At 40.0% G+C, this 26,966-nt stretch overlaps 1 protein-coding gene across 4 annotated transcripts in view; it reads left to right on the forward strand.

Annotated features, from left to right (window-relative positions):
• The window catches only part of FCHSD2 (FCH and double SH3 domains 2), a 163,974-nt gene that overhangs the window by 25,021 nt on the left and 111,987 nt on the right, over positions 1 to 26,966 (forward strand). For all 4 annotated transcript variants that reach the window (XM_040583599.1, XM_040583601.1, XM_040583598.1 and 1 more), the window contains exon 3: positions 10,876 to 10,921. In XM_040583599.1, the coding sequence (XP_040439533.1) occupies positions 10,876 to 10,921 (46 nt within the window). The remainder of the gene's footprint in view (positions 1 to 10,875; positions 10,922 to 26,966) is intronic.

The raw sequence follows: 26,966 nt of genomic DNA on the forward strand, positions 1-26,966 counted from the left end.
GGAAAGGAGGGTTATTATCTTCTGATACTTTTTTGCCCTGCTAATGCTATGTTTGAACTTTATATAAACCTGAAGAATCTTAGAGAGCTTTCCAGTTGTCTGTCAGATACTCGTGTCGAATCACGAAGCTGATGGTGATTTTTTTAGATGATATAGGTAGTGAAACAGATCTGTTACTGTATTCCAGGCAAACTATTGCATTGCCTTAAGACGGTAGCATTTTCTGTGTTCACAGGAGTTTTGCTTGGGAAAGGGAAAGCCAGTCTTTTGTGTAATTATGTGAACTCCCCAACCTACAAAAGTGTCTGAATTTGAAGCTGTGGGTATTTCGTGATGAAAATTGCTTCTGATGGTTGTGCCTCTGTTGTATGTAGTGTTTTAAACTGTCTCTTTGAAGTGGCGCATTGCTTGCTCTTTTCTTTGAACAACCACATGTGCATTTACCTGGTGGAAAGGAGCTAACAGGAGACCACTACCTATTAGAAGTATGTTTCTAATTTTAATAATCTGTGGTGCTGTGCTCCGGCTTCTGAAGTCTGTATATAGATAACGTTAGAAGTCAGTGCTTTTCTGTAAAGTAGTTTATCCTTCAGACACTCAGAATTTTAGGCATGTCTTTTAAAGTGCTTTGGTAGTGGTAATTCCATTTAGTGTAAACTGAAAAACACAAAGAGGAGCCTATTACATGCAGCTTTTGAGAGCCTTGTCATGATGAATAATTTCTGTAGATTAATTATTGCTCCAGGTATGTTGTCTTTTGTCTCTGCTGGACACAGAAAGGGAATATTAATGCAGTCTGTCCCTGCATATACGGATGTTCCTGAAGTACCTAATTAGGCATGCAGCTGCTAGGGTGCCCTGTTATCTCACCATTTATTGCCAACCACTGGCCTAAACTCAGCTACGGTGATGATTTATGTTAGTGAAGTACTTTTGAATTCAGCTGTGCCTTTGTTAGGAACACACCTGTCCTTAAATTAAAAATCGGGTAAAAGCATTTGTTTGCTTATATGATATTGATTCATTATGGTGCATTTTTCATGTTACTGGGGAAACTGGGATGAGGCATCCAGATAAAAGCAGTGAATTAAACCTCCAAACAAGAACTTTGGCATTCCTAAAGAAATCCTGCTTTTCTACAAGACAGGAAAATGTTTTGGCCCCTTCCCTCCTCCCAGGTATTTCAGGATTGTTCCCCTTTTGATTTTTGTAGCGGCAGCCGGAGTTACAAAGAATGTTTCAATTCGATGTTGTGGTTTAACTGCAGCCAGCAATGAAGCCCCACACAGCTGCTCACTCACTCCCTCTCACAGTGGGATGGGGGAAAGAATCAGAACAGGAAAAGAGACAAAACTTGTGGATCGAGATAAAGACAGTTCCATAGGTAAAGCAAAAGCTGTGCATGCAAGCAAAGCAAAACAAGGAATTCATTCACCGCTTCCCATGGGCAGGCAGGCGCTCAGCCATCCCCAGGGCAGCAGGGCTTCATGACGCATGGCAGTGACTTGGGAAGACAAACACCATCATTCTGAACATCCCCCCTTCCTCCTTCTTCCCTCAGCTGTATGTGCTGAGCATGATGCCATATGGTATGGAATATCCCTTTGGCTAGTTTGCGTCAGCTGTCCTGGCTGGATCCCCTCCCAACCTCTTGTGTACACCCAACCTACTTGTTGGTCGGGTGAGGAGCAGAAGAGGCCTTGACTGTGTAAGCGCTGCTCTGATAATGAAAACATTGCTGTTATGGCACAAATCCAAAATGTGGCCCCATACCAGCTACTATGAAGAAAATTAACTCTACCCCAGCCAAAGCCAGCACATTCAGCTATGGCCATATCAAACATAACTATCTGTCTATTAAACATCAGCTGTTGTACCTTTGAAGTGTTAAGGTGTTTGTTCTGGTATGCTGTGCCTTTTGCTTACATGTGCGTGTGCTTCCAGTGAGGTTTCTCTTAGCACTGGCAAAACAGTGCAGTAGAATTTGCTACTTGACATAGCAGCTGGTGCAGCATGTTTCAGGCTGCTGCTTCAGTGATCACCTTCTGGCCACTGCTGTGGGCTGACTGCTGCTGGCTCTAGCAGACAGCTTCTCTTGGCTGTTTCCTGACAGGGGAGTACTTAAACTTTTTGTCTTCAACAGAATGACCAGGGAGTGTCAAGCAACTGTTCCATAGATACTTAGAAAGTGGCTATAGAGCTGCTAGCCTGGATTACAGCTAACAGGTAGCCGATGGCACAGCAGGAATACAAAGTAGGCCAAAGATTCTGCTCAGGATGTGGAATTGCTTGAAATTGAACAATGATGGTATCGGGAGCATCAATGGGAGCAACTACACTGACACAACAGAGATCTCAACCCAGACAGAGGACAGAATCATAGTCATTAAAGTTGGAAAAGACATTTAAGATCATCAGGTCTAACCATTAACTCAGCGCTGCCAAGTCCATCACTAAACCATGTCCCTAAGCACCACATCTGTGTGTTTTTTAAACACCTCCAGGGATGGTGATTCTGCCTACATCCCTGGGCAGCCTGTGCCAGTGCTTCACCACCCTTTCAGTGAAGACATTTTTCCCACTATCCAATGTAAACCTCCCCTGGCGCAACTTGAGGCTGTTTCCTCTTGTCTTGTCACTTGTTATCTGGGAGAAGAGACAGACGCCCACATTGCTAATAGCAAGAAGGTCCCCTCTGAGCCCCATTTTCTTTGGGCTGGGCCCCCCCAGCTCCCCCCGCTGCCCCCCCCCCCCCCCCCCCCCCGAGCTGTGCCCCAGCCCCTTCCCCAGCCCCTGCCCGGCTCTGGACACGCTCCAGCCCCTCCGGGTCTGTCTGGGGGTGAGGGGCCCAACGCTGAGCCCAGGGCTCGAGGGGTGGCCGCACCAGGGCCCAGCACAGGGGGACGGGCACTGCCTGGCCCTGCTGGCCACGCTGCTGCTGACACCGGCCAGGGCGCTGCTCCCCCCAGCTTGGTGTCCTCTGCAAACCGACCGAGGGAGCGCTGGATCCCCTCACCCAGGTCATCGATAAGGGCATTAAACGGGGCTGGCCCCAGCACTGATCCCTGGGGACACCACCTGTGCCCGGCCGCCAGCGGGATGTGACTCCATTCCCCACCACGCTCTGGGCGCAGCCAGCGTTGTACCCAGTGCAGAGTATGAGAATGCTGTGGGAGATGGTGTGAAAGGCTTTGCTGAGGTCTGGGTAGACACCACCTGCTGCCTTTCACTCATCCACCAGTTGGGTCACCTTGTCATAGCAGGAGATCAGGTGAGTCAAGACGGACCTGCCTTTCATAACCCCTGCTGGCTGGGACTGATCCCAGAAGGATGCTGGGATTCCCCCAGGATGCTGCTGTCCAGGTCTTGGGCTGCAAGGTGTGCATGGTGCCTCTCCCTGTGGTCAGCTGTGGTCTCCCTTGTGGGAGATGTGCTCTGATAAAGTACCGAGTTGCCACCAAGTGAAGAGCTGCGGAAGGAAGCAAACAGACTGCGTACCATCAGAGGCAGGCAATGATCCTGCCTCCTACAGGAAACAGAAGCATCCATAAGCTCAGCTGACTTAGTATCTTGGGAGGTATATTTGCTGGGGAGTGAAATCCAGGATACAGCAGAACAGCTACAGAGGCTCATCCAACATGGGTGCTGTTATCCCATGCAGGCACCTAGGATGCTACCAGAGGTGACCTTGAACGTGTAAAGAGCGATGGTGTGATTCTGGGGACAAGTGTGAAGTGCAGGAGAGCCTTGGTGCTCTTGGTCCCTCCTGTGAAGGTGAAGGCCTTGGGCAGGAGAGGACGCATCCAGCAAGTCTGCATCTGGCTGTGCAGCTGATGTTGCAGGCAGGGCTTTGGATCTTACAAATGTGGGAGCCCTGAAACAAAGACTGCTGAGGAGGGATGAGATCAGTCTGACAAAGTGGGGCACAAGCACCTTTGCCAACAGCTAGACCTAGTGAGGAAGGCTGTAAACTAGGTCTGCTAAGGGGGAGTTACCATAACCTGAAGCAAAGGCACTGGGTCTAATGAAGTGTCTGGGGGACAGTGTCCTGGAAGAGGCTTGCCCTTGTATGACTGTGATTCTGTCACGGGTGCCTGTGCGTGAGCCTGTGCAGCTGGGAAACAAATAGCAGGAAATAAAAGTGCATGTGCAGTTGCAGAGCTGTGAGTTTATTGGGACTACAGAGGTGTGGCGAGATAGTTCCCTGTAATTTTTGAAAGGTTATGGTAATCAGGAGAAGTTCCCCATGACTGGAAAAAGGCAAATGCCATAATGATTTTCAAAGACTGCTGAAAGGAAGATCTGGGGAATAGTAGGCTGGTCAGCCGCGTTTTAGTCCCTGGGAAGATTATGGAGCAAAACCTCCTAGAAGCCATTTCCAGGGCAAGAAGGTGATTTGGAGCAGCCAGCATGGCCTTACAAAGGGCAAATTGTGCCCGGTTGCCTTCCGGGAAAGCTGGCAATGTGGGCAAGGTGACAGCAGTGCGTGTTGTACATGTTGACTTCAGCGAGGTCTTTGACACAGTCTCTTGTAGTACCTTTGCAGTCACTTCAGGGACATATGGACTGATAAGTGGGTGGAAAATTGGCTCTACTTCCAAAGTGCAAGTGGTGGAGAGCAATGCAAAGTCCAGCTGGCAGCTGGGTATCCCTCAGAGGTCAGTACTGGATCAGTACTGTTAAATGACTTTAGTAACAACCTGGATGATGGGATGGAGCATGCTCGCAGCAAGTTGAAGAAGGGTATCAGACTGGGGGAGAAGGGCTGCTAGTTAGGCTGGAGGCAGGGCCGTGTTCAGAGTGACCTTGGCAGATGGGTGGCATGAGCTGGCAAGAACATTGTGAAGGTCAACAAAGGTAAATGCCAAGTCCTGCCCCAGGGACACGCCGGCCTTGAGCAACGGGCCAGGCTGGGGCAGGCAGCTGGAAATTTCAACGCCACCTTCTACATAAATATTTCAAATGTGTGTGGTTCACCATCGGGGTTCCTCCCCTGTTACTCATGTATTAGGATCTGTTTCCCTTGCTTAGAATAAATACATCTCATCACTGTAAAAAGCATTCTAAATCTGTCAGTGGAGAGAGGTAGAGTATTGATGTTTAAGGCTATATTTTAACTTGTGTGCAAGTTTTTGTTTCAAAGGTAGATCGGGGTATTTTGAGGGGGGGGAGCGCTTCACTGTTAGGTGATTTTTAGCTTGTTCAGTGGTGATTTTTGTCTCTGAATGGGACAAAGAATTAATAAAATCAGCTGTATAATTGTACTTTACACAATAATGGCTTTGGAGATTTCTGGGTTTGCCCCCCCCCCCCCCCCCCCCCCCCTTTTATTTTTTTTTTTTAAATGAGAGCTGTCTGTTGTAATGTTTCTAATAGAGATTTTTAGAGTGAGTTTATCCTCTCATCTTAAAAAAGGAAACCAATATAGTATTAGTTTGGACCTCGTTGCACACTGAATGTGTGTGTTACCGGTGTTCATTATAAGCACAAGTTGCAAAGTCATAATTTTCCACTCGCATAAGTACTAGATGTCATTAATTATTCTTGATCAACTTTTGGGAAGCTGGAAATTTTGGAGTTTTTCATGATTCACTGATTCACCTCCTTGAGCGTTGGATTGAGTCAGTTTAAAATTAGTTGCGATGTGCTCTACAATTCCTACATAGATTTAATTAAAGAATTTTTGATGGAGTGAATTATTTTTTAAACTGAATTTTGATATTGCCTTAATACCTCATAAAATAGAAACAATGGAAAATCTTTTATTCTTCCATTTGTTTTCCCATTCCTTTTCTCATTGTATTGGGGCTTTACAGGTGTACTCTGTTGATCTGCATCTGCATCACTTAATGTGGGTTTCACTTCTTGTTGTCTTGGGGGGGATCCACGGTTGGGAAAGCAAAGAGAAAACAAGACTGACTTTGTTTTGATTCTGTTAGGTTTACAGTAGCCTCTATTAAAGGGGTTAGAGAAAGGTTTTAGAGAGTTACCATCACCATGCAGCCTGTGCATGTGTAATCATTCCGCCCCCCCTCCCCAGTTTTTCAGCTAGATGGTACTGAAAGTGTCAGTGTTGTTATTCTGTTTTGCTGATCTGTGAAATACAGTCTCTGTAGAGCTGAGCATATTATTTTCTCATTTGCTGCTCCTTGCTTTTCTTAGTGTAGCAATTGGGGACTCTCTTAGGTCAAGGTCAGTTAAAACAGGTGTTTTTCTTTAACATTCTTGAATGTTTTGAATGTGATGCTAATTTGTACATTGTCTGGTGCTTTGCATAGTTGCATAAATTGTAAGGTTTTTTTTTTTTTTAATTAAAATTTCTAAACAAGATATCTGGATGTCCCTAGCCAGCAAATTATATTAACGCAAACTGCTAGTGCTAGGTGAGTTGTACAAATTTAGCAATGAATACACTATTTTTTTACCATTACCATGATCTTGCGCAGGAACCCATTCCAAATGTGATTCAGGGCCCTGCTTGGCTCATTGTTGAATTTCTCAGCCTTTAAATGGAAACAGTTCACCTATGCAAAGCCCTTTCTTTTATTCAAGAGACTTATACATGAAGCATCTGTTTGCATTTTTGCTTAGCTCTCTAGATGTAATTAAATTAGCTTTTTTAATATAGAGAGTAATTTACTTTCCGATTTTCAGGGTGTCACTGTGTTTAACTGTTAGCTTACTGTGCAAGCTGTGACTTTCATTCTTAGATTTGTATGACTGGATAATCTTGGCAAATATAGCATTGTGTTATATAACTAATGTATATTTTAATGTTAATATACTGATTTTTCATAAAAATGGGAGCTTTAGGCATTTCCAGGCCAAGTGGACATCCATGTACCATGTTGAGCCCATCTGTTTCTCCTGTTTCTTTATAGGAAGACTTTTGGAAGTATCATTCTCCACTGACCTGACTCCATAGATCATATTTACAATGAAACTTAAAAATATATCTCAATATTTCATCACATCAGTTATCTTAAAGTGATATGAGTCATTTAAATACTTAGCAGTTGCTGGAATTTGCATTTGGGAAGTCGCAGTGACAAGTGAGGGTTTGGCACTAGTAAAAGTGGTGTTGGCAAAGCAGGGACGGCAGTAAGTGTAGTTTTCATTCCTCTGCTCCCTTACAGTTCCACTTGTTACAGAGTTCAAGGGAAAGTTAAATTGTGTAATCTAATTTATGTAATACAACAGATCATTACGTTTCATCCAGATATGTTTTACCACATCAAGTCCTATGAACTAAGACCAAAGAATTTCCTTCCTCAGTAAACAAAGTGACCAGCTTACCCTCATGGTGCACCTTGGAGCATGTTATCCCAGGTCAGAAGCCTGGTGAGGAATGTAAGAAGGTGGAAGTGGGCAAAGTCCTGGTATGCAGTAGAAAAATCTCCACCTTCCTCCTCCTCAGGTATTCTTAGTAGTTTTCAGTCTGAAAGAGAAGTCCTTTCCAACCCCAATTTTAGTCCTTACTGTCCTAATGACAGTAGGAACGACTGCCGTGTAATTCCACTGCTCTGTTTTTGACCAGACTTGGCCAATTGCTGACATTTCAAAGGAAGACAACCCTTCTCTGCAGAGCTTCTCTAGCTGTTTGTGCTTTGGAAAAAACATTCCTTCGTAATCCCTCCAGGATTAGGTTTGTTCTGGTCATACAGAGCTGTAAGCTATGGGAAGGGGCTGTAGGCAGCAGCGTGTGAGGAAATGCTGTGAGTGGCCGGCATTGCTTCTTGATGTTAAATCGTGTAGTTTGAAACCATTGAAATAACTTTCCCGAGTATGACTTTTCCTTCGCACTTGCAGCAGTCTTCCCTAGCAGCAAGCTCTTTTAAAGACAGGTGCCTGGTCACACTTCAGAGGTGTAATAAAATAGCATTTCTTTTAAAAGGTGACGTCTTGTCCTGATGGTGAGTGTAGTTTTTATTTTTATTGGTTTTCTCTTTTTGGAGACCGAAGCCAGGATTTCCCTGCAATGTGAGGATTGTGGCAAGTATGGTAATTGCAATGGAAAATGGTTGTAGCATCATTATATACATCAAATGTTGCTGAATTTCTTTGTATTTATTCTTTCTCACTCTCTTTTTAAACTGTCAAATACTTTAAATACTTTTGAGTGGTATTTAGTGGGGCGAAGGGAGTAATCCTGTCACATGAATTAACATTTGCAAGATAGAGATGGTATTTAGGAATTACTGTCCAGAAACAAAAACTAAGATACTTTTTCGGATGTGCAATTCTGGTGTTTCCTGCTCTTATTTAATTTGAGACAAAGATGTAATAACAGATACTAATACTTCCTAGTTCAAAAATACTTCCTAGTTCAAATAAACCCTAAATAATGTTCCTGGTTTTTGCAGACATACGAATTAATTTCTTCAAAACTTTTCAGTAAAAGTTAAAGAGAACATTTTATTAGCTTATGGAACCAAATGTTTCCTTATATGAATGAACTTGAAATTCCATCTTGAATGATGGTAATGTCAAGACTATCCCAGCTTTGCACATCAAATCAAGATACACACATGAAAGTTTTCAGGTTTTCCAAGTTAAGAAATGATGATGCATTTTTTAGTCAGACTCTGCACACACACCCCACCCCCCCACCTCCCCAGTATTTTTCTCCTGGGAAATTTGTCTACTTCAGTCTCATATTTTGTCATGTTTTGTAATATATTTATGGTTGTCACAAAAGGATTCTGGTATAAACTGTCCTGAGGTTAAAAACAGCTTTGTGTTTGACTAATCAAGGGAAATGCAGCCACAAAGCAGCAGAGAACACCAGATTCAAGGAATGCAGATGCCTGATCCTGCCAGTCTGTCAGTACTTACCATTTTTGTCATTCAGCAAAACATAGATCAAACACAAATTTAAGTATTACATAAATTGAATTACATGCTGTATTGCCAACTTTTTTGTAAAAACTCCATTTAAAATACAGAACAAAATCTAAACCTGCTCTGAAATGTTTCTAGTTTATGGAGGTGCTACTGTACAATACATTTTCTTCATGCTGGAGCTTGCAGTCATTCCAAGTCCAAGATTTCTGTTGGTTCTGCAAGTAAATTTGATTTGCATGGTATTTTGTAATTCTACACTAGGGCCAGTTGAATGCTTTTGTTTTTCTTCTCTAGTGTAAACCTTTTAATGTAGAAGGTTTTTAGGGGATATCTTAGGCTTCCAGCTTGTCGCAATTGTTGTTACGCAATTAGTTTAAGTGGAATTTGTTTTGTATGGGGAAAAAAGACCTCATGGTGAAATACCCAGCTCCATATCTAGGTTTTGTGTAAACTGAGTATCCTTAACACTTCGCTCTGATGTTATGTTTTCAAATAAGATAAGCTTTAGAATTGGAAAATAACTGCCTTTGCCTAAAGTCTTCCCAGATCTATGTTGCAGAGAGACGCTTGTTTTCTTTTACCTTTCCAGTATTGATAAAGCGTTTCAGTTATTCCTAGTAGTTATTTCTGCAGTTATTTATACTTTCAAAAGAAAAATAAGTTCTTCTAGAAGGAAACTGTGGTTTTTAGATGTTTACTAAACTGCTGCAATATTGGACTTTGAAGCAGGAGAGCCGAAAATAAATTGCTTTGTAATATTAGATGAAATACCTTGAATGCTTTACAAAGTAGATTCATTTACAAGCATCTCAGAGAGCTTTACCTATTCACAGAATTGTTTCATATCGCATGGTCATGCAGCCCTGTGCATCCACCTGAGCTACACGAGGGGGATTTAAGAAGATGGGATGTGATTATTGGAGTTGGAATATGGCCAGATCTTCAGGGCTATCATTAATCTGGAAAGAATTTTAAGCAATTGTGATGCATTTAGACTTTTGTTTTACATCTCATTGGGGCAACCGAGCCCGTAATACCCTATCAGCATGTGGATACTCTTCATGGGTGAAATGGAGTAGACAGGAGTAGAAAAAGCCTGTTCAGAGCTCCTTTTGTTTGTTTTTATTGAGTTAACCTTATTATAGGATGTTCCTGAGGATTTTTTTATTAACATGTCACCATAATTATTGTGTAACTAATTTAAATAGAATTAGATCTTCTTTTGCTGATGGCGTAGCCTTAAGCTTTGTGGGTTTTAGTACATCTTGAAGAAAATGACTCTGCTTTGACTGTTCAAAGGCCAGACAGAATAGCTTAAGCTATTGAAGCAGGAGCTTTGACACATCTAGGTATTTGAACCTTCTTCCTGTTACAACGGTGCTAGTGTTGAAACCCTCTATTTGATAATAGGTTGAGATGGTTCATCGTGAGCCTGTACATGCGAGTACAGCCCTGATGTTAGTGTGGAATGACATGCTATGATTGGCATGGAGTTCAGTGGGTCTAGTGTGATAGAGCTGCATTAATGGGTAAATCAGGATATTGCTGCGGGGCAGCATGGGTTTAAAGAGAGGCTGTTAGTCTTCTGACTGCAACTAAATCAGGTGTGTTCAGTTGCTGTTGAGGAAACTGGACTTTTTCATTATTATTTTGGGGAGAAAAAAAGAACAGAAAAAAATAAGTAAGTCCGCCTAGATGCATAAAGCCAAATTCTGTTCTGTGCTACCAAATTCTTCCCTGGGCTATACCAGTGGAAAGCTGATCAGCCTTTAATGAAGTAAACTGTGTTTACACTGGTAGTCCTGGGAACTAAATTTGTCCAATAAAACTTGGAAATTTGAACATCACATATGTGAAGTCCACATGTGCTAGTTGCTAGGCTACTGATACACAGTTGTCAAACAAGTTTGCTTTTTTTGTTGCTCATTTAACTATAAAGACTGTGTAGCAGAAAATACTTTAAAGTAAATTATTGAATTTATAGTGCTTTGCTGTATGTATTAACAGATTATGTTTTTCCCCCTCTTTCAGAGCATTCAGTCAGAAAAGAGCTTCAATTGAGAAAGAATATGCACAGGTAGGTTCTGGAATAATTTTATTGTCTATGGCATTGTTCTCTTGATATAATTTACTCATTAGCAAATTGTCCACAGTGTGGTTTTTTTGTTTATCCTTTCCATAAGTTACTTACTATGAAAGTATCTGTTGAAGTTCTGAATCAGGCAGCTTTTGGCCTATGCAGGACTTAGGCCCATTCTGTGCTTTCATGGACATTTTGACTTGAGGAAGTTCTTGAGTGCAGAAGACATTTTTAAAGTTTTTTTGCAAATTGTTATAAAGTCAATCAACTCTTTGAGAGTTTCTCAGAAGTTAGTGTGAAACCTGTGTAAAAAGTAAAATCAGGTCAATTAGAGGGAGAGGAAATGTTTTCTGACATACTCAGTCCAAAATAAATCTGCGTTCACATTCTTCAGTGAGAGCAGCTTCCTATTCATGTGAAATAAAAGCAGCCAGATTTGGCCTCCTGCTTGTGATAGGAAGTGGAATGAATTTTGATTTGTTTGTGAGAAAGGAGGGAGGATTGATTTTTCTCCCTTGTTCCAAAATTAGAAAGCATCTAATAAGGGTCAGCTGCCTGCAAAATTTACAGTAAAGGCTCTTGGCGCTTAAGTTCAAGTACAACAAAATTTATTTTAAAATAGATTAAAGGTGGAATAAAATATAAGTAAGGGAGCTTGTGGAGCTCAGTATATGGTAAAATACAACTGGAGATGTGCCTGACGTTACAATTGTTGATGTTGGGGCAGTGACAGCAGTGAAATGTGAAAACACAAGCTGTCGCTAGGATGTTTCCAAATGTAGTTTGTAGGCTGTTGTGTTAAGCATCCTTTTAGTCATCAGTGCTGCATCACCCACAAGTATATACAGAACAAACGTTTTCTGTGGGCCAGACTTTACTGTCAGGTTATGAAAGAGGATTTCTGTATCTGCGATGTAAACATTTTCTAGTCCTAGATTTCCTGTGTGTTGTCTCAAGCCCAAAACTCAGTAGAAAACACTTTGCAAATCAAATGAAATTTGTGCTGAATTTAATCCAAAGGCTCACAGTAGTGCTATAAGGGCCTGCAGTTACTGGTGCTCCAATTCTTTCATTGTACATGAATTTACATTAGCATACATTGATTACGTTGGCAGTTGCACTGAATTTGATTAAATATATCAGGTTTTCAGTGACAGAATCAATATAAGCCTCATGAAACTTTGATTAAAAGTATGTATTTAGTGACTTTTGTAATGACACTGTAGAGAATTTAAGATCAGTTCTTAAAAACATTTATCCCTTCTACTCTGGGAATGTTTTTTATATGCAGAGACACTTACAGCAGTCGCCGCATTTAGGGAATAGTCTTGCTAAGTTGGAAAAATAATTACATTCTCAGTTTCGGAAGGCTCCGTCTTAACAACGGAGGCTTTCAGATACTTGCATTTGAAAAACCCAACTTTCCAGCCATACAGCTGCATCATTTGAGATTCACTGAATGGCTGCTTATATGAATGAAGTCTTGTGGGATCGCTTCCTTGGTTTGCTGATAAGTGTACAGTTCAGGAACAATGCTGGATGTTTCTTCTTGGGCCTGTAAAAGGATTTCTGTTTTTGAGATGGTAATAAAATTTCACATAAAGCCTTTTGCTAAGAGACAGTGCAATCAAAATAAATGTGAAGTTGTATTCACCAACAGTGGGATATTCCTTTTAAACCAGTTATAAAGGGAACTGGAAATTCTCAGTAGTTAGTTTCTGAAGCAAGATTTCTAAATCTCTTCACAGATTCTGTCCAAATGCCTTTTGTCACCTTAGGGAACTCAAAATATTCTAACTTAGGACTTTTTTGGCAAGTTTAGAAAAAAAAAAAAAAGTAAGGGTGGACAGTGAAAATAAGTTTCCCAGAAATGAATACTTTGTTGGTTTTAAAAAATTGTCCGCTGATGCAGTGCACTTGGGTGCCAAGTTTCTATACACAGAGTGCTTTTGTTTGGAGAAGGAGAACCTGCACAAACGCTAGTGAAATACCATGGTTCAGTGTTTATAATTTATCCCTAATTACATGGTAAGTGGCTTGAATGTATGTGATGAATTACAGGATCCATATGTAAATTGCCCTATGTCTTATTTTATCAAGGGAGTTGTTTTAATGAGTCTTTTCACCCTATTGTACCTGTTGCTGTCAAAGTTTTTTGGGGGCTGTTTTTTTGCTTATTGTTTGCCTCCAGCAGGTTCTTTACCAGCTTTTCTAGGCTGTGCCGTGGTATAAATGGGAGAAGTATCTGATGTATCAGCCCTGGTACTGCAGTTCTCAGTCCTTTCTAGATCTGTTGTGGAGATGCACTGGGCTGTTTCACTTGTATTTTCAGTACAGCATTATTTAATATACGCTTAGAGGCTTCCCTTAATATTCAGAATTGAGACTGTAGAAAGGCCCTCATTTCCCATTAACAGTATTCCAACTAATAGTATTTATATTGCAATTTTGTATTATTATTAGCTATCACAATGAATAAGGTAGTTGAAATCAGTGGCTTAGAACACTCTGATTTAGTCAGTGTGCTTTTGCTGCTATCTAGTAAAAGACTGTTTTACCTAGCATGTTAATTAGGTAAAATGTTTGTGGGATTTTTTTTCAGATCCTAAGTACATCTCTGCTGAATTTTTTATTATTAATTCACACTTTAAACTCAGCAGCAGTCTGTCACAGTCTGTGTTGTTTGCAGGGAACATGTAGGTGACCTTCCTTGTCATGTTTTGTCATGCTTTGTTTTTGCTTGACATTTAGCTACCATTGTTTCAGAGTAAAAAGTGTCTCTAGGCAGTCAGCGTGGCCTGCCTCTGTGAGGTTGAGAGTAACCCTAAAGAGCCTGAGCTGTGAAACCTGCTGCTCGTTTCAGTGCATGCTAATTAGTTGCTGACTGTAGTACCTCAGCTGAAGGCATTGATAACATAGAAAAAAGGTGGGAAAGTCCATTCTGTGAGATACCCATGAGGAGCTTTAAATTTGAACTAAAGTGCAAGTACAAGTTTCTGTTCAGATTTTTTAAAAAGGTGCTAATTGTTATGATGTTTTTCCCTGTCCATTTTTTTCTGGAAGGCCAATTAACCCTGAGGAGATATGCCTGCTTGGTAAAAATAGCTATGTTATCTGTGATCTGGAGAGAGTGGACAGGTCACTTGGTGTCGATTGCTTTGTCAGTGGCAATGAGAAACATGATACGTTTAAAACATTTTAAAATATGGAGCAAATAAAAGGTAGTATTGTTTCTATCCACACATTCCTCTTGGCAGCTATGAGTGAAGTGCAGCATCTTTTGGTGTTATTTATGACAGTGATCAGGAGAGGAGCCTTAAAATAAGGTAAAATGAATGCCAAAGGGAAAGGAGATAGAGGGGAGAGACGAGCACTAAAGGCAAGAGGAAAGGTGGATGTAAGCAGATAGTATGATTACCTTTACCAGCTTTCCTCACCCCGTGTCCCACCAGACTTGAAAAAACCTTCTTTCAAGATATCAGAAATATGTGAAAACCTGTTTTCTAGAAAATTGCAATAGCATTTTTTGTGTATATATGGTATGTGTGTATGTGTATAGCTTATATACAAACACATATAATAAATAAATATAATTTATTTTACATAACTAAATATTTACGGGCTGCAGTGCCCAAATAGTTGCTTGATTCTTTTTTTTTTTTCCCTTACTGTATTGGTTTTCCATTGCTTAAAATCAGAAGATAGGAGCTGACCATTTCTTCTACCATCTTCTGACAAGGATTTGCTTTACTTACGATAAGGTGGCCTTTTTAAAAATTTTTCAGTGGATTAAAATTCAGACGGTTAAAATCAAGTGATTTTCCCCCTGCCTTGTTTTACTAACTTGTGCTGTGGCTTTTGGTTTTTCTTTGCTGTTCTTTACCATGTAGTCCAATGCTTTGCAAATGTTAATGGATTTATCCTTCTACTCTGAAGACTGGAAAGGTGATACTATTTCCCTAGTAAGAAATTAAGAGAAATTAAGTGAATTCTAGCCAACATAATATGGGTGGCTCTGATGGAATGGGAACTAGATCCCTGGTCTTTTCAATACTTTTAATTTTTTTAAAAAAAACAGAAGTCTTTGGCAATGAATGCAACTTCTGCTTCAGGAATAGAATCACAATTATTTTTCCTCCTTTGCCTTGTAAAATGTTTTGAGGTTTATAGAGTAGGAGCCCTGTACAAGTATGTACTTGCAAAGTACCTGTGCTGGCATATTAGGAAGAAGTGAGGTGTGAGTAGATTGCAGACAACTTTATTGAAAATCAAATTGTTGTAGTAAAATTAGAACCTTTCAAGAAAGAAAGGTCAGGTGCTAGGAAGAGTGCTCCTTTTGTGAAAATACATTCCTTTATTGCAATGGTGCAGTATTGACTGTGAAAGCAGGAGGGTGGCAGACACTACGCAGGAGCAGCAATGTCTGTGAGGCTTCGGGACCATGCTAGTGAGTTCTGTAAATGCAGCCATTTCAGTATCGAAGGCAAGTTACCTGGATTAATTCAGAAATCCTGCGTGGCAAAACAACTAAAACAACTGCAGTTTGGTAAACACAACCTTACAACAGGTTTGGAATAATAATAAAAAAAAATAATAAAAAAAAAAATGGGGTGAAATGAAGTGTTCCCCCTGACTTGGCACCTAGCTAACCCTGGGGCGTCAGTAAAGAAAACTTGAGGTACCTGCCTTGAATCTCCGACAAGCAACTTTCTATTACTTCATGCCCTGTAGTCTGGCCAGAATGTGGGTTTTCTATTTTTTTCAGCCGAAAGGATACAGAAGGTTACTGTAGCCTTATGGAGAGCAGGGAGAGACTGTAGACTCTACGGGTGGGTCCCTGGCTTGGGGACAAACAAGAAGCAGCTGTAGGGTGACCGTCAGCAGCCTGTTTCGTTACCGGATGGACTTGAGGATGATAATTAGGTTTACTGCTGCAGTAAATCTCCTCTAGAGTATTTCTGTAATATTTAAGAGATGTATCTTTGGTTTAGTTTATCAATGACCTTTGTAATCAAGCAGTAATTTAAAAAATACCTGTGAAATGACCTTTTGGGGTGGAGAAGATGTATTTTTAAGACTTAGGCATACTTCATCTTTTAGGGAATTAAGAGCTTTGACCTCAGTACCCCAGATCACCTGAGGAGGGGTTTAGATGTCAATTAACAGACAGACAGAAACTGTTTTTTTTCTCAGGCTTATAGAAAAGAAAGTTGGGTATTCCATGGTTTCTCTGCAGAGAAACTTCTGCTTGTAGTAAATTAGTAAACTATGCAGAAATTTCCATATTGGGCAGTGAGGTGAATGATTGCTGTATCTGGATGTACTTGATTGCAGTTAATTTTGGAAGACAGCAAATTGCTTTGAAATTTGTCTCTGTGTGTATTGTATTTTCAAACTTTCTGAAGGAGACACTGGGGAAAACCCAGTGTAAAGTATTTTTCCATAGAGGAGCTTACTGCATGTCTTGCAGGTGTTAGCTTTATCATTGCTATTTTAAGACAGACAAAAAATTCTTAAAAAACATAAATCTTTAAATTTTTGAATTTTGTCCATATAATCCTTCTCTTGAGACTTTCAGTATCTCTGCTGTACTGACTGAGATCTCTTTAGAAAGCCTCATCCAGCCCAGCTCATGCTGGCTGCATGAGGTGGCCCCCAGGGCCGAGATAGTCCATGTGCATTACTCAAAAGTATGTTAATAGGTTTGAGGTGGCTTCCTTCTATTTTATCAGTAGTATTGCACAGCATTTTAGTAATCTTGCAGTGTTTTCTTAACTGAATCTGAAGACCACATTTTTGCCCACCGGTGCTGGGGAATGTTTTCCTCCCAGCCAGAGCTGTGGCCTCACCGTCAGAGCCTGGAGGGACACTTTCTGCACAGGCTTTATCCAGCTTCAGTGGTTTCCCATAGTGGCTGTGTGAATATGGCACCTCTTTGGCCTAGGAGAGTCCAGTTTTTACCTGTCTGTACAGGAACACCTACTGAAATCCAAGGTCCAAATTGAATTTTCTGCCTTGCCAGTTGTAGGAATTTCTGTAGGAAAAGTCAGCGGACCCACTGAAGCTTCGCCTGACTTTTTTTTGGATGTTACTCCCTTAAGCCTTGTTGGCACAGCTACTTGGGGGAAGGGGGAAAGTCAGATTCAAGAAACCTGTGGATCCAAATGCAGAAGTGCCGGAGCTGTTCAGGTCGATTCCTGCACAGTGATATTCCCTCATGTGTACTTTGGCGCTGTGAGGCTTCCGTGTTTCTCCCGCTTTGGAATCGTGCTCTGTTGATCCGATCTGTGATAGAAAACCGTGTCAGGCAGGTTTGCTTCTAAACATACTGTGCTGCTTTCTGTAGCTTTCTTCCTGCTTTGTGAATAAAAATATAAAAACCTGAGCAGGTTTCTGGGAGGAAAAACCAAGTGGAAAAAAAGTATGTTCCTAACCCCAGAAACCAGGAAGGATGTAGACCTTCACAAGCAGTTGATGCTTTCTGGGCGATGTTGTCGTTGGTTGACACCCATGTCACCACAGGGCACTTGAAGCACAGGGCAACCGGTGGGAGTTCTCACTTTCCACCTTCCAGCTCCAGCGGTCCTGCCTGTGGACATCTCTTACTCCTGAAGCACATGGCTTGATGCAAGCCTGAAGAACTGTATGAGAATGCATTTTGTTTCAACTTCCCTAGTTTACCTAGAGACTCAGATTATTTTGGGGGACTATTTTGTCCTCTTGGTTAGTTACTCCTTTGCTTGTTTTTGTTGTGTTTAGTTGATGAAAGCACAGAATACTAAGAGGGCCTTGTGCAGGTGCTTGGAAAACTCAGCTGAACATGGCTTAGATCAATGATTCTTTTGACTGTTGTGTTTTGAAGTCTTAGTTACTGGTATCTAATGTTGGTTTTAAATGAAAAATTCATTAGATACTTCATGAAAATGTGTTGCATCTACCTTGCCAATGCATAACAGTTTGGCAGTGTTCAAATGCTGACCTATGACTCCATTTGCTATGACACACTGATCTATGAATCACCTGGAAAAAATGGTGGGAAATGTCCGAGTGGTTCTCATGAAAATATTACCTGTTTTATTTTTGCAAAAGGCAGAATCCAGTTGGTCTAAATGTTAATTAAATAGCTGTTTCTTATATGAGAAAGAGCATCTCCATGCACATTTATCTTGTCTTGATATTCCAGCATTTATAAAAATGAACATCAGTGAGTCAACTGTTTTCTCTTTTAAAATGTGAGGTGTATAGGTCTGTTGATTAGAAAGTCTTTCCTCATTAATGTCGCACATTCTCTGTGGTACTAATACGCTTGTTTATGTTAGAAACATAAGGAAACTGCTGCTTTCCAAATACAGAATATTGATCATGTTTGCTTTTTCAAAGTCCATTTATAAATTTAATCTCTGCACCTGATAGTGGGCCTAGTATTGCTGCTAATGACAGTTCATTGTCCATCACTCCATTAGCCAACAGAATTTCCCCTCCCCAGTTTGAATTTCTCGGTAGCCTCCATCTCCTCTTTTTCCACACTGCATATATATTTTTTTTTCTTAAAGCCTTGTACACGAATTGTGACTTTTGTTTATTTATCTGACAAATTAATTTGTCCTGGTCTATCCGAATTTTTGATTGCTGTTAGTTTTGCTTGTTTTTCTTATTTTGGAGTAATTAATCCCTTTTTAAGAGCTGGACAGAATTGTTGCATATCTTTGTTTGAGACTTTCTCTGCTTACACAACTTAATTGGATTAAAATCAGTGATCTATAAGGCATCTCCACCTTCCAGTTTAAGAATTTAATAATCTTTGTCTAAACAAAAGTTAAATAGTTGTCTTGCTGTATGCTTTCATTTTCTGTTTAAAAAATAACCTTATAATTTATAAGAACCATCTCATATTTTACTTTCTAGAAGTGTCCTGCAATTAGTAATAGCTCCAAAAACATTTTTCTGGAAGGCAGATTTCTAGCAGGAAAAAAGTTTATTTTATATATCTCCTTGGCAAAATAAGTTCTCTTTATTCTATGCCATCATTCAGTTTACGGTATTTCTTCTGGATGATCTGTGATGATCCCTAAGAGAGGCTTAGGTTCATTCAGTTAAGGTACAGAACTAAGAAAAACCTGTTTTTCTATCTAGATTATGGGAAGTATGTATTCATCAATGAGTAATCACACTCCATAAGTGTCTTTATCCCTTGCCATTTTCCTGAAAAATCTTATATTTGGTGTGCGTTGTGTGTATGCACATGATTTCAGATGCACCTGGAGCCTGTACTATTTTTGTCTTAAATCTCATCTTGACAGGCTTTCCAGTTTTCAGGAGAGGATCCATACCCGCTTCCTGGTCACTGCTCGATGTGGAGATCATGCATATTGATGACCTGGTTTGGTCCGTTAAGCCGTGATCCTGCATAATACATCAACAGAACTTACTGGTTCCAGAAAGAAAACACCTGCTTTATACTACCTTTGTATTATATTCTCCTATAGTCAAACACCATTCAAAACACCAGGATATCAATAAGAAGTTGAAGAAAATGAAGTGTAAGACTTGGTAGCTATTCATGCCATTCTTTCCAACAAAGCATGGAGAATCAGTGGCTGTGAATGCTACAAAGACATGATCTGCTCCATTTCATAAATGGTTAAGAACACTATTGTGAATTTTAGAATAACTTGTAGAGACAAGTTTGGCAAATCAGGTGTTATAATGGGATTATTGATACTATTCTGCACTTGTCACACTTCAGCCTCTTAGTGCACGTTTCCCTTTTTACTGCAAAACAAGAAGCTCTTTAGAATTCTCTATATTAAATGTCCGTTTAACATTTAATATAATATACTTTGCATGGAACAAAGACTATGGGTCTGTGTGTGACATTCCAAACAATATTATGGGTGACCTCTTTTTATGTAGATTTTGCATTCAGTCGTTCATGTACTTTCTTCTCCAAGAAACACATGTCAGCACTTAAAGCGGGGGGTGAAAAAAGTTAGGTATCTGATTTAAGTCTCCTCTCACTGACTGTTCTGTTCTCTTAGATGAAAAATTAAAATGCTTTGTACTGAAATATTTGTCCATTTAAAATTTTAAAAGGCAGCCTTTTAAAAATGCTAAGCTATCTGCTAGTTTTTATGGAATTCTTTAGGTTAAAATAATATTTCTGTAAGAACAGAGGTGGACTGTCAGCTTCTATTTTCAGTGAAAACATCTAGTTCCTTATAAAGGGGTTGCTAAGCTTAGGATTACGCTATTTCTACAAAGAAAGCCCTTCATAAAGAAACTACATTTTTTGCTGAACTGATGCAAGTAAATTTCTCTTAGCCTGCTTTTAGCCCTTGTTTTTCTTTCCAATTACTGTGCTCGTAAGCATCCACTGCCTGGAATTTTGATACGTGTAAGTGGCTCTACTTTCAGGTGAAAAACTTTATTCTTAAAAAACTGTTCATTTTTTCTTGGTCTTTCAGTTGTAGCGAACCAGGCAGCGTATCTTTTGGTCTGCAGAGTTACCTGCGAGCTGCTTCTGTGGGCATCACTCTTTTCTCTACTGTAGGTTGTGTGTGTTCGTTTCTTCCTGCATCAGCATTTCAGCTTTCTTCTAATATGTTCAATCCAAACGGTCATCCTTCCCAACATCTGCTTTTGTCTTTCCTGTGATTTAAGAGGACCAGGCAAGTCACAGCTCAATACTTTAAAAATAAACAAAATGGAAACTTCGGGCCTCCAAAGTGTTGGCAATACCAGCACTGAGTCAGAAGTCCATCCCAGCAGTATGCTACCTAGTCTTTTCCACCTCTGTCTGGATTCCTTTTTCATATGTCTTGTCCTGGGTGTACAAATGGAAGACTCTTTTGTTTCCTAGCTTTCCATACCAGTATGCCTCATACTCATCACGTGTTCATCTGGAAGTTATTTAATTCTGGATTTATGTCACCCTCCTAACAGAAATACTTTGTACCTGTTTCTTTTAAACCTTAGGAATGACTTGGGAGAAGGGAGTGGAATACAAAGAGGTATTAGTAGATGGTCTGGATCAGCAGAGTCTAGTTCAGGACACAAAATACTTGAACATTTGCTTTCTTTAAAAGATTGGTGAGAAAAGTTGAGTAACCTGGAGATGCTAAACTGGTAAAATGTAACAGTGAGCCAGCTCAGGGGTCAAAGTGAATATCTCTAGCAAGATGTGAGAGCTCTCCCAAAGGAACAAAGAGCTTTTCCACTTGGTGATGTGTCTGCCTGCATCTTTTTCAGTGGCAGCAATGATACTGTTCACAGTTCCTCTCTGAGACTTTTTTTCTCAGCGTTAAGAGCAGGTTTCCTTGGAGAGGGGAAGTCTTACCTGAGATTTTTAGAACAAAAGTCAATCAAGTTGGTACTAACCAACATCTGTTGCAAGATATCTCTGCCTGTGGCAGGGGAGTTGGACAAAAAATGATCTATAAAGGTCCCTTGCAACCCAGACCATTCTGTGATAACTCTGTGATGTTTTAGAACGTGAAAAATTACTACTAAGGCGAGGCATGCAGCTTACAGTAAAAGAGCCCACATCCTATTCGTGTTTGGGGTTTTTTGGGGAAAAAAGAAAGATTGTTCCAACCATATTTTAATGGTAGTTTGTTTCATTCTAGTTCTCATGCACTTCCTTCCCTTGATCAAAAACTAGTTTTTACATTCAAGGGGATGGGTGGCAGGATTATCCCTGCAGTGTTTCTGGGGAGCAGTTAGAGAGGAGGTGGCTGAAGTGGGGAACAAGGTGTCTGGGTCAGGTATGTAGTAAGAACACTCTTGAGTAAAACTGGAATGGAGAGCAGGCAGTGGTGGAGGGTTAAGCAGTTCACAGACCAGGAGTGAAGGTGGTGTCATTGCCATTAAGTTGTCCCTCATCGAGCCACAGTCATGGCTGCCTCTTCCTTTCCTGGGGCCTTTGCTCAATAATGGAACTGTGTTTCTACTGTTAATTGTAGAATCAGGATAATTTTGGGTGGAAGAGATTCCTGCATGTCATCTGGTCCAACCTGCTGGTCAAAGCTGGGTTGACTTTAAAGTTCAGTGAGGTTTGTGAGGCCTTCATCCTTTTTAACTTTACAAAATGGTGAAGCATGGAGATGCCCAAACCTCTGTGGGGCTGTTCCAGCATTCAGCAGCCTCATGAGAAATGTGTCTTCATTCTCACAGCTGTTTGATAGTGCCGGCCTACCTGAGCCACCTCTTTGGCCGTTTATCACCCTCCTTTTTCACAGTCCTCTGGCAATGGCTGTACCTGCCTTTCCATGCTTTATTCAATTTGTGCCCTTGCTCTTGCCTTTTGGGCTGTTATCATTTCCCCAGGGGTGGGAAATGCATCCTGGTTTGCAAACCACACTGGAGATTTCTGTGCAGAGATCTACAAGCTGTCAATGTGCCTGTGAATGCTCTAGGTGTATCTTGTATGGTTTGGTGGGTTTTGGTGGATTTTTTTTAAATCCCCAAAGTTTCTAGGTAAGAAGACAAATACTTGGCGGACAAGCATCACCTATCAACCATTCCTCTATTTTCTAGCACGCTGCAAACCAGTAAAAAACCATTTGTCTTTTAACTTTCTTCTGTCTTCTGTTTGTATTTATGCCCTTTCTCAGTTAGCATTTGTTCTGGAGCCGTCAGTTTAAAAAAAAAATTCCTTTGTATTTCAACATAACATTGCTGCTTTACCTAATGAGCATGTTCTCTGTTACAATCAAAAGCCCATAATTTAGGGAAAAACAGCAATCACTGAATTGCCTGAGAATGGTACTCTGGAGAGTGTAATTAAAAAGAAAATGTTTGTTAAAACACAAAATCCATATAGAAATAAAGGTATGTAGAGTTTCATTCTTTGTTTTATCCTGACGTGCAGCTGGTTAATTCAGCTAATTAATTTTTCTGCAATTCAGAGAGTTTGCTGGTTTTCAAATGTAAGGCAGACAAAAGTAATTCATAAGAGTTGTTACTCTTTCTTCTGCGGGACTTGTTTGATTGTACCTTCTGAGTGGTAACTAGAGCAATTTTGGACTATGACTCCATGTGTTTTATGCAGTGATATTTCTGAGAAGTTATTCTTATTTTTTCATATTTCTTGGATAATGTTACCTTAATTTTACTGAGAATAAGGTCTCAATTGGTTAAAAAAAAAAAAAGTTAGCTCATTTAACCTACTGTGCAATAATTAAAACACATAAACTTGTATGTGCACTGTGAAAAATGCCTGAACATACTTTTCACAGGAGTGGCCTGTCATCCTTTCAGTTCTAGAGCGGTCCCTGACCCTAGTGATCCAGGTTTTACGCTTGACACTTAGTAGTTTATTAGATGAATGTAAGGTAAACTGGGCAGACCACCTTGGCTACTAAAGCTGTTTGTCTTAGACAGAGGATTACTTTAAAGGGTACAGTAGATGTGTTCTTAGCTATTTTTAAAAACTATACTCCCTTCTTCCTCTTTGCAACCTTGGAAGTTACACTTTCAGACCTGTACAAACCAGAATGTGTTGACAGCTAAAAAACCCCAAAAGACAGAGAGAGAATGTTTAAGTCAAATCTACCATAAATGATTATTCAGTATGAGACTCTACGTACACAGTAGTGGACTTGTTCAGTTTCATACAGATAAAAGGCCTTTTATCAGCCAGTCCTGCTTACTCTCCCAAGAAAGAGGAGGGAGAAAGGAAACGTAAGGTTACCCAGGCCAGTGCAAGAGAGGAGTCCAGTTGGCATCTGCAAAGTAATAAAAGATGTGCTGCTAATCTAATAAATATGTGCTAGCAGCAAAGAACTCTCTCTGTGTGATCTAGAAAAGTGCGTGTGTGCTGCTGTTCATATGGCTTACTGTTACGGTAAATACTTAAGTAAATGGCTAGGATGCTTCTTCCACAGGTTACAGAAATAAGTCTTATTCTTCATGTCCACTGCAGGCTCTGGAGCTACAACTGTGCAACTCTCTTACTGACTTGCATGCTTTTTGCTAAAGACATGGCATATTTATAAACTGTAGATAAGAAACATTCACATCTTCTTATTCTTTACCAGTAATATGCAAGCATTCATTTAACAATATAAGTGATTTGCACATATTTAAAGGAACTGTTGCAAAACATGACCAAAAGGTAGGTATCACATCAGCTTTTAGATCCTAGGGTCTTATTTCTGATAGTCCTCCAAAAAATGGCTGTTGCCTCAAACATTTCTTGTTATATTTTTCAGGTCTGTGTGGCCAGCAGTGAAGCCTCACCTCAGCTGGGTCATTCCTTTACACATTGTTTTAGAAGCAATAAATAACAGTATCTTAAAAGCTTGGTACTCTGGTTTTTTGTCAGTGCAGTGCCAAAGATCTTTGAGATGCCAGTTTAGAAGTGGTTTTTTTAGATGTTGGTTGTTGGGGTTTTTTTATATAATAAAAAACACTCCAACCCTAGAATAGTGTTTTGTTTTATTTTTAATACAAAGCGAGCGTTGATGAGGGAGCTGCTTTCCATCCAGATTCTGGAAAAAATACATGGTCTGGTATACAGTACATATAGATTATGTGCTCCACTTGTTTACTGGGTTTGTACTATCACTGAAATAATAATTAAGCAAAAAAACCTGCAGTGTTTTCTAGAGCACTCAGTGAAACTTCAGTGTAAGTCAACAGTTGTTTGCTACTTAGGTGAAAGGTTTTAACCAAATCATGACATTTTGGACAAATTCAACAAAACTGTTACTTACCTTAGCTGTAAAAAATTGGGATAGACGTAAGCATGTTCCTGAAGTACAATGCTGAACTGAAGCCAATATGGGGAAGCAATCTGTGTTATGACATCCATTCTAATTATATAAAATTCATGTATGTGTATGAATCTCCTAATTGCAAGTATGAAATAGTGAAAACATACTGGGGATTAGTCTCTTGAAATGTCAATGAAAGTGGTATGGTGGTTGTTTTCTTAATCTCTGAAACTGTTTGACTTAATCTTTACTCGGTAGCGTTCATTGGTTTGTATCCTACTAGTCGCAGCACTGTACTTGAGAACAGAATAATAATTTTTCAGCGTTTTCCATGAAAAAGTCTATGCAGTTAAGCTTCATATTGGGAAATTTCCATGTATATTAAAATAAATTAACTCTGTACTTCAGTTATATTGAGCAAACATTTTGAAATACAGTTTGACAGGTAAGTTAGTGACATCATCATCGATAAACATGAATGTCACACATGAAGTAGAAATCTAGCATAAGTATAGTGCAGGAACAAATCCTTAACATTGATTTGCATTTTGATTTGTATATGTTAAATGTTCCTTTCGGTCACCAAAATTGTTTCAGTGATTGTATAGAATTTTTCCTCCTATCCCGTTTTATTTTTTTGAATATTATTCTGTATTTTCTGCTTGACAGATATTCTTACGGGTGTTCATTTCACTGGCAATGTGCTTCATACACTGCCATTTGCAGTTCAAATGGTAGTTTGTCATATTTTCAACAAGAATAAAAGCATATTTCATACTAGTTGCAAACAGAAACGAATTGAGTAGGAGGAAGCCTGCAGATTTATAAAAACAAAACAAAACAAAGCTCAGCACTGGTTTTCTTAGCTCTGATTGTGTACAAATGTAGCTCCAAGCTTTTTTCACCTTCACAAACCATAAAGAGGTAATTTAAGAAAAAAACCCCAACAAACAAACAGAAAACAAACAGTAAAGGCTGGTCGCATTTTTTGAGATACAAAATTTGTGAGCTACTAGATTTCCTGGATTTATTTTTGTTCAGGATGCCAAGTACATCTGTGTTTGCTTTTTGATTGTCCATATAGGCTAGCTAGAAATTTTCATTTTTCCTATCAAACTATTTTTCTTCTGTTTATAGTAGTGTCCTGAAAGACATTTTCTGCCTGGTGTTGGTTTTCTGGGTTTGTTTTTCCTGATAATTTCTGTTCACTTCAGGTAGAGCAAAGCATCTGTATGAATGCCCACCAGTATATGTCCCTGGGGGGGCGGGGATTTGTGTAGTAGGATTAATTTTTTTTGTGTGTGTTCATAAAAGTATTGTCTTCTGGATAAGAATAGTATGCTATCTACTTTTTTTAAAGGAGCTTTCAAACATGCAACTATTACAGATGTAACGATGATACAATTTTTAATTTCACTTTTATAAGAATATTTGATGAAAAATGAGGAGGGAAAGCAAACTTTTCAGTTGATGTGCGCGGTTTTAGGCCTTTGGTTTTGAAAACAAACTGTAAATACGTGCATACTGCTCTTAGACAGAAAAACATAAAGAAGAAAGCTGTAGAAATTAATCCAGGTTATGGAGGCTGTGACAGAATATGAATGAAACCAGAACAGTGTATAGTCCTGTAAAACTGAACTAAGTCTTCCATAGTGAGTTTCATACATGTAAAAGAAAAGAGTACATAAGCATTCCTTGTTTGAAAGATCATCATTCACCTGTACTCTTACATCTAAAGTCTGAGATCCTGCCACGTTCTACTTGAATTTTCTTTGCCACCAAGCTTGCCACCATGACTGACTTGTCAGTTGTTCCTCAAAGTCAGGAACAAAAGGTTTCGTGCCAATAGATGGCCAAGGAAAGGTTCTCAAAGGGACATGAGGATCAAAGATCAAAAGTTTCTTTAAACACAGCTTTCCATTTCATTCCATCATGTTGCGTGCTTTTAAATAAAAGACATGGCAGCAGTGTGAAGACCTTTGTTCATCAGCTGCTTAACCCTTGCTCTCCCCTAAAAGGGGTTGTGTGGAGACAGAAACAGCTGAAATCCATCAAAATGTTTATTTCTGATCATTCTGGTAGCCTATAGATAGCATGTTAGATTTTGTGTCTCCTCCACTTAAAGTGAAATCCCTCTCGCCTAACAACCCCAACAGCATCACCAACAGTGAAATTATACAGATTCACAAAATGGTTTGGGTTGGAAGGGACCTTCAAGACCAGCCAGTCCCACCCCCTGCCAGGGGCAGGGCCCCCTCCCCCCAGCCCAGGCTGCTCCCAGCCCCGGCCAGCCTGGCCTTGAGCCCTGCCAGGGATGGGGCACCCAC

Source organism: Falco naumanni, chromosome 2 (assembly GCF_017639655.2).
Source record: "Falco naumanni isolate bFalNau1 chromosome 2, bFalNau1.pat, whole genome shotgun sequence".
In the NCBI taxonomy this organism is placed as follows: domain Eukaryota; kingdom Metazoa; phylum Chordata; class Aves; order Falconiformes; family Falconidae; genus Falco; species Falco naumanni.